The sequence below is a fragment of the Oryctolagus cuniculus genome, chromosome 1 (assembly GCF_964237555.1).
Source record: "Oryctolagus cuniculus chromosome 1, mOryCun1.1, whole genome shotgun sequence".
NCBI classification, from domain to species: Eukaryota; Metazoa; Chordata; class Mammalia; order Lagomorpha; family Leporidae; genus Oryctolagus; species Oryctolagus cuniculus.
In genome coordinates this window covers 99,231,959-99,247,023 of record NC_091432.1, presented here as the reverse complement: position 1 = coordinate 99,247,023, position 15,065 = coordinate 99,231,959, and the positions used below count along the sequence as shown (strand labels likewise).

At 38.5% G+C, this 15,065-nt stretch overlaps 1 protein-coding gene across 3 annotated transcripts in view; it reads left to right on the top strand.

Annotated features, from left to right (window-relative positions):
* CWF19L2 (CWF19 like cell cycle control factor 2) overlaps nt 1-15,065 on the top strand; it is a 220,414-nt gene that overhangs the window by 12,211 nt on the left and 193,138 nt on the right. For all 3 annotated transcript variants that reach the window (XM_008261932.4, XM_008261926.4, XM_008261936.4), the window contains exons 4-6: nt 704-817; nt 1,511-1,630; nt 12,634-12,727. In XM_008261932.4, the coding sequence (XP_008260154.2) occupies nt 704-817; nt 1,511-1,630; nt 12,634-12,727 (328 nt within the window). The remainder of the gene's footprint in view (nt 1-703; nt 818-1,510; nt 1,631-12,633; nt 12,728-15,065) is intronic.

Here is a 15,065-nt window from a genome sequence, read left to right as displayed (position 1 = left end):
GCATCCCAAAATGGTGCCGGTTTGTTTCACTATTGTTCCTCTTCTGATCCAGCTTCCTGCTTATGGCCTGGGAAAACAGTGGAAGATGGCCCAAGTGCTTGGGCCCCTGCACTCACGTAGGAGATCCCAAAGAAGCTCCTGGCTCCTGGCTTCAGATCAGTCCAGCTCCAGCCATTCTGGTCATTTGGGGAGTGAACCAGCGGATAGAAGACTTTTCTCTCTGTCTGTCCATCTCTCTGTAACTCTGCCTCTCATGTAAATAAATCAAATATTTTAAAAAAAATATTTATTTTATTTATTTGAGAGGGCGAGAGAGAGAGATAGCGAGTGTGAGAGAGCGCTTCCATCAGAGGCCCCAGATGGCTACAGTAATCAGGGCTGAGACAGATAGGAGCCAGGAGCTTCTTCCAGGTCTCTCAAATGGGTGCAGGGGCCCAAGCACTTTGATGATCTTTCACTGCTTTCCCAGGTGCATTGCAGGGAGCCATGGATCAGAAATGAAGCAGCTGGGACTTGAGCTGGTACCCATTGGGAATGCTGGCATTGCAGGCAGCAGCTTTACCTGACATGGTACAATTCCATCCCCAATAATTTCATTTATTATTATTATTTTTAGGAAGCTCAGTTTATATCACTAAGTCTATAAATTTAATATGAAAGTATGCAAATTTCAGAATTGCACTTACGTGTTAAATTTTCTTAGAGCTCTGAAGAGGAGTGGGTTGAAGCTGTTCCACCCCAGACTTCTCACCAGGAAAAGGCCTGGAAAGTGAAAGGTGAAAAGTCAGAAAAAGAAGATGACAGTAAAGTTACTCAGGTAAGCAAGCAACTTGATTTTAGATAAGGAAGTACCTATCAACTTGCAAGACTAGAAATATGTGATTTCTTTAGGAGAAAAATTGGTCTTTGAAAACAATAAACTCTAAGAATAATTTTCGCAAGCAAGGTATTTGCTGAGCCTTAGTCTGCTCTCCTGCTCAGTGCGTGCTGGTTTCTGTTCTAGTCCTTAGGAGGATTTCCCTGCTTCTTGTTGATGGGGAAGTGACACTTTCCCCTCATCTGTGTGCAGCCTTATACTATTACTGCTAAAGGAGTAGAGTTCAGTCAGGTTTTCTTTCTCTTTATGTCATGCCTTAATCTTCTTAGTCATAATTACAAGTGAATACTTTACAAAATTTGGGTTATAGCTTATATGCCTAAGGAAGAATGGAATTTGCCCATTGTTAGTCACAGATGAAGGATAAAGGTGATAAGAAACTAGTGTTTAATTGCTTGTTTTGTGTCAGTCATTGTAGATCCTATCCTATGTATCTATTACCTTGTTTTCCCTTTAAAACAACCCTGAAAGATACAGATTTATCCCATTTTATAGGGGAAAGACTAAGACAGAAATTTTGAGAAACTTGCTTGAAGTTTTGCAGCTATGTAGAATTTGATCCAACTTTGAGTGTCTCCAAAATCCTTGGTCTTAATGAGTTCTGATGATTGAATTGGCTTTCTTTTTTGACAGAGGGATGAGTGGATGACTGTTGATTTTATGACTGTCAAAACTGTGTCATCATCATCACTTAAAGCTGAAAAGGAAACTCAAAGGAAAATAGAACAGGAGAAAACCCAAGCGCTTGAGCATGTAAGAGAATATTTAAAATGTTTTAACTTTGCAATTTGCCACAAATTGGTAACAGCATTTCTGATTTCTATAAGTGTAATATTAATTGTAAAATGTTTTTTATCTTTTATGGTGTTTAATAAAATTAGTGAGAACATTTATGAAATGTAATTTAAGTTTTTTTAAAGGTTTATTTATTTATTTATTGTTAAAATTCACTGTAACTAGTTTTAGCACAGAGGATTTTTTTTTCCAAAGAAACCTTCTATTTATTGAGTATAAATTTCATAGTACAACTTCAGGAATATAGTGATTCTTCCCACCATATCTGCCCTCCCACCCTGACTCCCATACCACCACCACCTCCCTCTCCCATTTGCAGTCCTGTTCTCCATTATGAAAAAAAAAAAAAAAAAAAAGAAGGTCTGTTCAAGTCTTTGCTTCTCAAAGTGTCAATTTCACTTCTACAGATTTCCTTTTAGGTGCTTTATTGGTTATCACAGATCGGTAGAACAGATGGTATTTTTCCCTTTGGGGCTGACTTACTTCACTAAGTATTACATTTTCCAGATTCATCCATTTTGTTGCAAATGACTAGATTTCATTTTTTTTTTTTACTGCTATGTAGTATTCCATAGAGTACATATCCTGTAATTTCTTTATTCAGTGTTCAGTTGATGGGCATTCAGGTTGATTCTATGTCTTAGCTATTGTGAATTGAGCTGCAGTAAACATGGGGGTGCAGCTAAGTCTTTTATTTGCTGATTTCATTTCCCTTGGGTAAATTCCTAGGCGTGAGATGGCTGGGTCATATAGTAGGTCTGTGTGGGGAGCAACTCGGACTAGACTAAGTTACTGGAATTAAGACTTATTCTATGCATCTGCTCTCCCACAATATGGCGCTGAGAAGGGAGAAACAGCTTCTACACAGCTGCATCCAGTTCAACCAATAAACTGTAGGACCCGCTCCTGATTGGAGGAGAGCAGCGTACTCGGCGTGTGGGTAGCAGAGTTGGGATTGGTGGAAGAGGACTATAAAGGAGGAGAGAGACAACATGCACCAGGAACATCTAAGGGGAACATCTGAAGGAACACCTGTGCAGCCCCCGAGAGAGCCGGCCGGCGGTGTGCCGCTCCCCCGCGGAAGTGGGGAAAGTGGCCAGGGGGAACCGCCCTTCCACGGAGGTGGAAGGGTCGGTAGCCAACCCGGGAAGAACCAGCAGCAAACCCGGGGAGGGCCGAGCAGACGAAAGAACAGCGCAGGGTCCTGTGTCGTTCCTCCACGAAGACGGGGAGCGACATAATGGTGCCGTGACTCGGATAGGAAGCCTAGGCAGGGTTTAGTGTCGTTCCTCCACGAAGAGGGGGAGCGACAGTCTGTATTCAGATTTCTGAGGTATGTCCAAAATGACGTCCATAGTGGTTTTACCAGCTTACATTCCCACCAACAGTGGGTTAGTGTCTCTTTTTCCCCACATCCTCGCTAGCATTTGTTGTTTATTGATTTCTGTATGTGAGCCATTTTAACTGGGATAAGGTGAAACCTCATTGTGGTTTTGATTTGCATTTCCCTGATGGCTAGTGATCCTGAACATTTTTTCGTGTGTCTGTTGGCCATTTGGATTTCCTCTTTTGAAGAGTGTCTGTGTAAGTCCTTTGCCCCTTTCTTCACTGGGTTGTTTGTTTTGTTGTTGTGGAGTTTCTTGATCTCTTTGTAGATTCTGGTTATTAATCCTTTATCTGTTGCATAGTTTGCAAATGTTTTTTCCCATTCTGTTGGTTGCCTCTTCACTTTGCTGAGTGTTTGACCATAGAGAAACTTCTCGATTTGATGTAAATCCCATTTGTGAATTTTAGCTTTGATTGCCTGTGCCTCTGTTTTTTTTCCCAAGAACTTTTTGCCTTTGCCAATGTCTTGCAGAATTTCCCAAATGTTCTCTAATAATTTGATGGTATCAGGTCGTAGATTTAGGTCTTTAATCCATTTTGAATAGATTTTTGTGTAAGGTGTAAGGTAAAGATCCTACTTCTTACTTTTGCATATGGAAATCTACTTTTCCCAGCACCATTTGTTGAAGAGACTGTCCTTGCTGTAATGATTGATTTTAGCTCCTTGGTCAAATATAAGTTCGTTGTAGATGCTTGGATTTATTTCTGGTGTTTCTATTCTGCTCCATTGGTCTGTCCAGCTGTTTTTGTACTAGTACCAGGATGTTTTGATTATAATTGCCCTGTAGTATGTCTTTAATCTGGTATTGTGATGCCTCTGGCTTTGTTTTTGTTGTATGAGACTAATTATTCGAGGTCTCCTGTGTTTCCATATGAATTTCAGCATCATTTTTTTCTATATCTGAGAAGAATGTCTTTGATATTTTGATTGGTATCACACTGAATCTGTAAATTGCTTTTGGAAGAATGTACATTTTGATGATATTAATTTTTCCAATTCATGAACATGGAAGATTTTTCCATTTTTATCTTTTCTGTTCATGTCTATTAGGAGTTCTGTGTGCTTCCTGTACTTGGTTATCCGTTTTTTTCTCCAAATTGGGGAAATTTTTCTGTTATTATTTCACTAAAAAGGCCTTCTAATCCTTTCTCTCTTTCTATGCCTTCAGGAACTTCTAGAACTCGTATGTTGGGTCGTTTGATAGTATCTTGTAGATTCCCAACAGTATTTTTCAGTTTTCTAATATTTTCTTGTGTTTGGTATGACTACATAATTTCCTGTGCTTGTCTTCTAAGTAGGATATTCTTTCTGCTGCTTCACTGATTTTGTTGTCAAGGCTTTCTACTTTATTTTTCAATTGTTCTCTTGAATTCTTCATTTCCACGATTTCATTTTGATTTCTCTTTAAGATCTCAATTTCGTGGGAGAAATTTTCTTTCATGTTATGTATGGATATCATTAATTCATGCATTTGCTTTTGATTACTTCTAAGTAATCCTTTGATCAATTTTTTGAATTCCATTTCAGGCATTTCTTCAGTCTTATCATCTTCACAATCTACTATTGAAGTGTTGTGTTCTTTTGGCTGTATCATGTTATCTTTCTTATTCTTGTTTCTTGAACTAGTACATATGTTATTCAGCATTTGTGGAGATACTCATTGGTTTCTTCTTCTTCTTATATTTTTTTTTCACTGTGGTGGCTTTTATCTTTGGACTATGTCTGAGTGGATTAGTGCAGTGTCTGCTTTCAGGGAATACCTGGAGTCATGTGTTGGGTATTGCCAGGGAGCTCTCTTCAGTGCTCCAGGGTGAAGGGCGTATCTGAGGTAACTTACCCAGGTTTGGCAGTAAATCTCCTTTTTCTTTTTTTCTTCTTTTTTAACATGAGGAGAGGTTTCTTCTTGTCTGTTGGTGTAGCCTCAGCTGAGCTCCTCTCCTCAAAGGAGACCAGTGCCTGGACACTAGCTGCAATGAGTATATTAATCATCTGCTCTGCCACGAAGGATCTGTGCAGTCCTCAGTGTAAGCTCAGATCCCCAGAAATGCCCTTCACCAGGTAACCAGGAAGCCCTGATAATGTGGGGCCTCCCACATTGCCTGCTCAAAGTCCTAGCCACACCCTGCATCCTCCCACACAGACTTACTGTGTTTACAGCCCTGGCACACAAGCCTCCCACAGTCATGAGCCCCCAGCCCCCTGCGTGTTCTCCCCACCAGACTTAGGAATCACTGCTTGGCTGGTTGCTGGGTGCGGACACTAGCTGGTACAGCTGTTTTGTATGTCCAAAATGGTGCCTGCTCTCTGTCAGCTTGTTACAGGATGCTTTTGCAGGATGATCCAGGAGAGAGAAAAAGTGCCCCTCACTTTGTTTTTTCTCCTCTAGTTTGGCGGGTATACTATCTCCCATGAGGCTCCAAGCCAGATTCCCTCTAGGCTCTTTCTGTAGCCTTTTTCCAGTGGCCTGGGCTGCTGTAGTCTGGTCCCACCTTACTCTTCAATGCTAGTTTGGAGGCTCTCGGCTGGTGGGGTCCTAAATTGTGGGCATCCTCGCCCTCCACTGTATTGCTCCATTTAGGGTAGAGTTTCCTCTGCTTTTTTCTAACTCTTCACTTACAGAGAGTTTTTTTTTTTTAAGATTTTATTTATTTATTTATTTGAGGGGCAGAGTTGCAGACAGAGTGAGAGACAGAGAGAAAGGTCTTCCATCTGCTTGTTCACTCCTCAAATGGCTGCAATGGCTGGAACTGGGGCAATCCAAAACCAGGAGCCAGGAGTCTCTTCTGGGTCTTGCACATGGGTGTAGGGGCCAAAGCACTTGGGCCATTTTCCATTACTTTCCCAGGCTATACGCAGAGACCTAGATTGGAAGAGGAACAGCCGGGACATGAACCATCCCCCATATGGGATGCGGACACTGTAGACAGAGGCTTAGCCTACTGTGCCACAGTGCTGGCCCCAAAGGTTCATTTATTTATTTATAAATAAATTTAGGTTTAGAGAGAGAGGGATAGAGACAGATTTTCTATCCACTGTTTAATTCCACAGTTGGGTGCATTGGACAGAGCTGGGCCCGGCCAAACCAGGAGCAAGGAGCTTCATCTGTGTGTCCCATGTGGGTGGGCAGGGGCCCAAGTGCTTTCCCAGGCTATAGCAGAGAACTAGATTGGAAATGGAACAACTGGGACACAAACTGGTAGCCACATGGGATGCTGATGTTGCAGACAGTGACTTTACCAGCTACGCCAAAATGCTGGCCCCTGATTTAAAATTTTTTAAAATGAATTTCCTCTAGGAAGTCAGTTTAAAGGTATACTAGATTTATAGGACTGGAGCATATGTAGTTGAGTGAAAACTGAGTTTAGTTTATGATCATTGAATTAAAAGACAAATTGTTTCAACTTATATTTTGTGCATATGCTGAGATGAAAACTATGAAATTGTTCCCATGGGAGGCACCAAAAAATTCTGGATAAAGTATAAAATAATGATTGGTTTAGTGTCATTTTGCTGGTAAAGAAAACAATGGAAAACCTTTAGTGGCCAAAAATTGGGAAAAAATGGACAACATGAATCCAGAAAAATGCTGAAGCTGGTACATGATCTTGGCAGTATAGAATTTTGATTTTAATGGATGCTTGAGGGTAGACTATAAATGCGAGTACCTCTGCAAGACGGGAAAATCTGACTGATAAACTTGTAAAAATCTTGAACTCCACAGGTGATATACTCTCAGTGAAAGGGTGAACTTGGATAAAACCCATTTGAATGCAGTTACCTATCTTAACAGGCAACTTGTACGAAGGGGAAAGCCTCCCCAGAGAATATAAAAAAAGCTCCAAAAATTGTGGTGATTTATAGCTGGGATTCATAAGGCTTTATGGCTTGAGTTTGTGTTAACTATGTGGTCTTAAAAATTTATTTTATGTATTGTATTTTATGTATTTATGTATTGTATTTTATTTTATTGTATGTATTTTATGTATGTATTTATATCTTTGTTTGAGAGGCAGGGAGGCACAAAGAGAGATGGAGAAGATGCAGATGTAGAACTCTAATTCACTGGTTCACGACCCGATGCCCACAATATTTGGAGAGAGGGGCAGGAATAGGCCCAGCTGGGAGCTAGGAGCTCCATTCAGGTCTCCCATGTGTGTGGCAGAAACTAATTACTTGAGCCATTACCGCTACATCCCAGAGTCTGCATTAGCAGGAGGTTGGAGTCAGGAACTAGATGTGGGTGTGGAACCCATGTACTCTACTATAGGATGCAGGCATCTCAACTAGTGTCTTAACAGCTAAGCCAAATGTCTACCACTGAAAATTTTTTTTTTTTGTTTTAAAATTTTTGATTTAGATGTAATACTTATATATTTTTATGAGGTACTCTGTAATATTTTAACATATATACACAGTATAAACCAATTAAACCAGGCAGCTAGCCTTTCTTATTTTTAGTTCGTATTTGGAACCTACCACCCACTATCTCCCAGTTCTTTGTACAGGATGTTAAGTCTATTATTGTGAACACATTCACACACCCTACTATGCTATGGAGTGTTTGAATTAGTTAATTCTGTTTTAGTACCTGTTATCCAACCTTCCTCTATCTCCTCTCCCCTTAACCTTTCCAATCTCTAGTACTCGATATTCTAAGTACAGATAGACTGATTTTTTTCACTTCCACCTATGGGAGAAAACATGTGATATTTGTTGTTCTGTATATAGCTTATTTCATTTAATATACATATAATGATTTCCAGTTCCATCCATTTTGCTGCGGATGTCAGGTTTCATTCTTTCTTATGGCTAAATAGTATTCCATTTTGTATTTTGCCACATTTTGTTTATCCACTCATTAAACAATGAATGCATACATTGATTTCATAACTTGACTTTTGGGAATAGTACTGCAGTGAATATGAGAGTGTAGGTTTTCTTTTTCATATGCTTTTTTCATGTACTTCAAGTATATATCTAGAAGTGGGATAGCTGAGTTACATGATAGATCCATTTTTGGTTTCTTGAGGAGCCTCCATACTGTAGACTATAATGGCTTGTACTAATTTGCATTCCTACCAGTAATGCATAAGAGTTCCTCTTTTCCCACAACCTCACCAGCATTTGTTAGTTTGATAATAGCTATTCTAACTAGAGTGAAATGGTAACTCATTGTGGTTTTGATTTATATTTCCTTGTTGGCTAATGGTATTGAACATTTTTTCATATATTGTAACCCATTTATGTTTCTTTTTTGAGAAGTATCTGTCCTTTGCCCATTTGTTAACTGGATTGTGTATTTTTTTTAACTTTTATTTAATGAATATAAATTTCCAAAGTACAGCTTATGGAGTACAATGGCTTCCCCCCCATAACGTCCCTCCCACCCGCAACCCTCCCCTTTCCCACTCCCTCTCCCCTTCCATTCACATCAAAATTCATTTTCGATTCTCTTTATCTACAGAAGATCAGTTTAGCATACATTAAGTAAAGATTTCAACAGTTTGCTCCCACACAGAAACATAAAGTGAAAAATAATAGATGATTTTTTTTTTAAATGATGATGAAATCAGATCAGACCTATTGTCATGTTTAATCCCAGTGAGAGTCAAGTTGGGAATTGATAATTCCTTTTCTTTTTTTTTTTTTTTACAGAAGATCAGTTTAGTATACATTAAGTAAAGATTTCAATAGTTTGCACCCCCATAGAAACACAAAGTGAAATATACTGTTTGAGTACTTGTTATAGCATTAAATCTCAATGTACATCACATTAAGGACAGAGATCCTACATGAGGAGTAAGTGCACAGAATTGTGTATTTTTTTAAATTCTTTGTATATTCTGGATATTAATCCCTTAGCAGATGAGTAGTTTGCAGATATTTTCTCCTATCATGTAAGTTGTCTTTTCACTCTGCATTTTGTTGTGCAAAAGCTTCTTACTTTGATATAATCTCACTTGTCTATTTTTGCTTGTGTTGTGCTTTTGGGATCTTATCTAAAAGTCACTGCTTATACCAATGTCTTGATGTGTTTCATATATGTTTTCTTATAGTAGTTTCATAGTTTCAGGTTGTACAATTAGATGTTTTACCCATTTTGAGTTGATTTTTTTGTGTAGGGTGACAGGTCCCTTACTGTTTTGTTATGGTAGCTTTGTAATATATCTTGAAATCAGGTATTGTGATGCTTTCAGGTTTGTTCTTTTTGTTCAGAATTTCTTTGACTATTCAGCATCTTTTGCGCTTTCATATGAATTTTACAGTTGTTTTTTCCTAGTTCTATGGTGAATGTCATTGTATTTTCATGGGGATTGCATTGAATCTGTAAAACACTTACACATACTTGGTAGTATGAACATGTTAATAATACTCATTTTTAAAAAAATTTATTTAGGGGCTGGCATTGTGGCATAGCGGGTAAAACCACTGGCTGCAGTGCTGGCCCCCCATTTGGGTGCCAGTTAGAGACCCAGCCGCTCCACTTCCAATCCAGCTCTCTGCTATGGCCTGGGAAAAAAGTAGAAGATGGCCCAAGTCCTTGGGCCCCTGTACCCACGTGGAAGACCCAGAAGAAACTCTTGGCTTCTGGCTTTCTAGCACTCCCTGTCCCTTGACAGGAAAAGTAGGGATCAGAGCCTACTGAGATCAATGCACATTTGCCTACTGATGTCCAGGGTCGCCCTGGAAGCATGAGACCTCATGAACAGAGTGGGAAGAAGAGTCTGTGTGGTCTCTTGGGAGAACCTGGGATGGCATTGTGCCTGAAGCTCACTATGAAGTCTGAAATACGCAACCAAAGCTTGAACAGGTTCCCATATGGTATGATGGCATTGGAGGTGGCGACTTTACCTGCTGTGCTACTACGCTGGCCCCAATACTAATTTTTTCAATCTGTGAGAAGTGTTTCCATTTTTTGTGTGTTTCCTTCAATTTCTTTCTTGAATGTTCTGTCATTTTCATTATAGAGGTCATTTACATCATTGTAAATGTATTTTATTTCTATAGCTGTTGTGAATGTGATTACTCTTAGAATTTCTCTCTCAGAAAGTTTGTTATTGGTGTATAGAAATGCTGATTTTCATGTGTTTATTTTGTATCCCAAAACTTTAATGAATTTTTTTTATCAATTTTAGTAGTCTTTTTTTGAAGTCTAGGTTTTTGTATATGTAGATTAATGTCACCAGCAAATAGGGATTATTTGACTTCTTCCTTTCCTACTTGTATGGCTTTTATTTCTTTTTCTTTTTTTTTTTTTTTAAAGATTTTTATTTATTTGAAAAAACAGAGTTACAGAGAGAGAGACAGAGAGAGAGGTCTTCCATCTGCTGGTTCACTCCCCAGATGGCCGCAATGGCTGGAGCTGTACCGATCTGAAGCCAGGAGTCAGGAGCTTCTTCAAGGTCTCCCATGTGGGTGCAGGGGCCCCAGAACGTGGGCCATCCTCCACTGCTATCCTAGGCTATAGCAGAGAGCTGGATTGGAAGAGGAGCAGCCGGGACTAGAACCAGTGCCCATATGGGATGCCGGCGCTTCAAGCCAGCGCTTTAACCTGCTGTGCCATGGTGCCGGCCCCGACTTTTATTTCTTTCTCTTACCTAATTGGTTTTGGATTTTAAAAGTTAGAAAGTCAGCAGCTAATCTTTCTTGTTTTGGACTTCTCTTTGTTGGTCTGCTTTTTTGTCAGTGATTCAGTCTCATTCATTATTGATCTGTTCATATTTTCAGTGTCTTCATGGTTCAATATTGGTAGGTTGTATGTGTTCAGAAATTCATCCATTTCTCAGAGGCTTTCCAATTTGTTGATATCTGGTTCATAGTAGTCCTTAATGATCCTTTGTATTTTCTGAAGTACCAATAGTAATATCCCAGCTTTTTTTTCCCTTTATTATTTATTTGAAAGGAAAGTGGGGGAAGAGAGGAAAAGAAAGATCCCAACTGCTGGCCCACTCCCAAAGTGCATGTAATGGCCAGTGGTCTGTCAGCTGGGAACTAATAAACTTATGCAAGTCTGTCTTGATCCAGATCTCTCCGAGTTCAGATCTCTCATTTGGGTATCATGAACCCAAACACTGGAGTCATCACTGCTCTTCCCAGAATTTTGCATTAGCAGGAAGCTGGAATCAGGAGCTGGAGTGAACCCACAAGCTCTAATATGGGATCCCGGTGTCCTAACTGATGTCTTTACTGGTAGATCAGATGCTCACTCTTAATATCTCATCTTTCAGCTTGATTTTATACATCTGAGTTCCTCTCTCTCTCTCTCTCTTCTGTGTGTTTTTTGTTAGTTTTGCTAGATGTTTCTTAATTTTATTTTTTCAAAAGGCCAATTCTTTCTTTCATTGATTTGTTGATTTTTTGACTCTATTTAATTTATTTTTGTGCTAATCTATCCATCCATCTCTCTGTCCTCTCCTAACTTTAGTTTGTTTTTGCTTTTCTGGATCTTTGAGGTTCATCGTCAGGTCATTTATTTGAAATCTTCACATTTTTCTTGTGTGGGCACTTATTGCTAAAATCTTCTCTCTTGGTGCTACTTTTGTATATGTCATAGGATTTGGAATGCTGTTTTTTTATTTTTGTTTGTTTCAAGGAATATTTAAATTTTCCTTTTGATTTCTTTAATGCTTCATTATATTCAAAAGCGTATTTTTCACTTTGTATAATTCCTAAATTTCTATAGTTTCTTTTGTTATTGGTTTCTAGTTTTGTTCAGTTGTGTCAGTAAGACATAAGTGACATAATTTTTGTTTTGAGTTTGCTGAAAAAAGAGAAGATCACTTGTCTTTTTATTTATTTGAGAGAGAGAGAGAAGAGGGAGAGGAATGGCTTTACCCACTACATCACAACTCTGGCTCCTACTTTAGCCTATCTTTCGTACTTTGAATGTTCTTTTTGTTTTGTCAGTTTGTGGATACATGAGTCATCATTGCTGACAGCATATTAACCCCAACAGCAGTTTAGAATGGCTCATTTGGCCTCATCCCTGATTATTTACAAACCTACTCTCTTGTCACACCTTAGACTTGAAGTGATAGCCAATCTGAATTACTTTCGGTTCCCTGAAAGTGCTTTGCTTTCTCTTTGTCTGAGGCTTCATTCTTTCTGGAGCATCCTTATACCTTCTCTGTCCACTAACCTGCCAAAAAAAAAATTTAGCTAATTTCTCATTGGGTCTAAGATTGCACATATTACTTCTACTAGGAGGAAGTCTTTGATCTTTCATTGTGAGAGAGGTTTGAATTCTTTGCACTGCTCTAGCTTTTTCTATTTCTATCTTCAGATATCAGTTTTTTTTTTTTTATTATTTCCCTTGCATTAGCAAGGGTTGATACAGGGTTGTTGATGTTACATCTTCTACTTCTGTCACAATTCTGAGACATGTAGGCATTTAGTAAAAATAATGAATGTGAATTTAGATATTATTTCCTGCGAGTACAGAAAAGTGTCTGGAGTTCTAAAATGATTTTTCTGAGGTTGCTGTTGTCAGCTGGGTCTCAGATTCATTATTCATAAATTTTTTTGTTATTGGGTTTATTTTACAATTTTGACTTCTGAAAATGTTTTGTTCTAGTCCAAACTCCTGGAAAGAGAATTGAATCCATACTGGAAGGATGGTGGAACAGGCCTTCCACCAGAAGACTGTGGTGTGTCATCGGTTACTAAAGGTATCTCTAAATTTTGACTGCAGACACAGAGGCATTTCTTGTACCCTGATATTCGTAGGAGAATGACCTGAGTTTACATATGACAAAGCATTGATAAAATATTTGCAGTCTTTGGAAGCCTTATTTAAATTGTTGGTACTTAGAAAGATTATTTTAATTGTGATATATTTGGGATATTTGGGAGCAGGTTGATTAAATACATATTTTTATAATTGAGAATGTTAACACTTGTTTCTGATTTATTTATTTATTTAAAGATTTATTTATTAATTTGAAAGAATTACAGTCAGAGAAGGAGAGACAGAGAGGCAGAGAGAGAGAGAATCTTCATCCTCTGAAAGAGGCTGCAAAGACTCTGATGGTTGCAAAGACTGGGACTGGGCCAGGGTGAAGTCAAGAGCCAAGAGCTTCTTTTGGCTCTCTCACGTGAGTGGCAGGGGCCCAAGTTTGTGGGCCATCTTCTGCTGCATTCTCAGGCCAGGTAGCTGGATTAGAAGTAGAGCACCCAAAACATGAACCACATGGGATGGTGGCCTTGCAGGCAGTGGCTTTACTCAGTATGCTACAATGCCAGCTCCTGAGTTTCTGTTTTAAATGGATAACACTAAGTGTGATTTTGTGAGTATGTGGAAAAGCATTCATTGTATTACATTCTGTAACGTAATGTGAAAAGTATTAATTCTGTGAAATTTTATGAAAATAATCTGTAGGGGCTGGTGCTGTGGTATACTGGGTAAAGCCACCACCTGCAGTGCTGGCATCTCATATGGGTGCCATTTCGAGTCCCAGCTGTTCCACTTCTGATCCAGATCTCTGCTAAGGCCTGGGAAAGCAGTAGAAGATGGTCGAAGTCCTTGGGCCCCTGCACCCACATGGGAAACCATGAAGAAGCTCTTGGCTCCTGGCTTCAATCGGCCCAGCTCTGGCCATTGTGGCCATTTGGGGAGTGAACCAGTGGATGGACACCTTTCTCTCTCTCTCTGCCTCTCTGTGACTCTCTGCCTTTCAAATAAATAAATAACTTTTTTAAAAGAGAAAAAGTAACGTGTAAACATTAAAGATGTAGGTTCGTATCTGCAAATACATTCCTACTTTGCCTGCATTCACAAAATTTGTATTGATCTTAAGAGAATGCTGTTATTTTCCAGCAGATGGAGACAAAATACTTAAGTGGTATATAAGCTTACATAAGATATTTTTAAAGAGTGTTTGTATACTCATTAGGTGTTGTTTTGAAATTTAAAGGAAAGTTTAATTTTAATTCAGGTAGTATTATGAAATATAACATATTTTTATTTTAGTTTTTAGTAGAATATTTTCCTGCTTCTTACATATACTTCATATTTTTGGCTGTTTGTTAAATTCTTTTATATTTTATGTGTATATGTCCCTAGAGCCTCTTTAAAGGCTTTTTTATAATTTTTATTGAGCAGCTTTACTAAAGTTACTGAGAATTATAATTTCTCTTTGGCCTTTTAGCATAGACAGAGATATCTCTGCTGGGTTATATAATAGGAACTGTAGTTATTCAAATTTCTTTTTGAAATCTTATTTGTAGAAACCTAAAAGTGCAAAAGCAATACGTTAGCTCAGTGACCCAGTACTACATAGGGCTAATTTTGTGATCTAGACTTTTACTACCTGTATTATCAGAGGACAGTCCAGGGTTAGTTACTCTAGATTCTTCAGTAGAAGACTGTTTCTTACCATGTGCTTAGTAGAACTTCTTGTTATATATTTTGTTGTTTTGATGATTTTACTCTTCCTGTTGAGTTTTTCCATTCTTTATTTTTTTGGCTTTCTGTTAGTCTTTGACTTGGAAGGACTTTCAAAGGTAGTTATTTCTAGCTGCCTTAGTGTAGAGATGAAATAAAAGTCCAAAGAAGTCAATGACTTGCTTCACATCTTGCAGCTATTTAGTAGTAGCAACAAGAGCAAAATCTTAATCTTCTGATACTTATTTTATTTTATTTCTGTATCAGCGTGTCTTCTGAGAAATAGCTTTCTGGACTTTGTAGTCACTATCTTACCAGAAGGGTAACAATTATTCTGATTTTTAGCACTAAAAATCTGTTATATCCTTGCTTCTGGCTGTTGTACACATTTTGGGATTCATCCACAGTACATTGTCCTTGCTGTAGTGTATTTTACAGATGAATCACCATCTGTGTATCCCTTTTTCCTAGAGTGGGCATTTCCTGGGTTACTTCCAGGCTGGAATTATTTTGAATGATTATTCTTTTATGGATGTTCATCTGCATGTCCATTGGGGGCCTGTGTGTGCATTTTTGTTAATTTTAAAGCTGGAGTGATCTTAAATCCATCTTATTTTGGGACA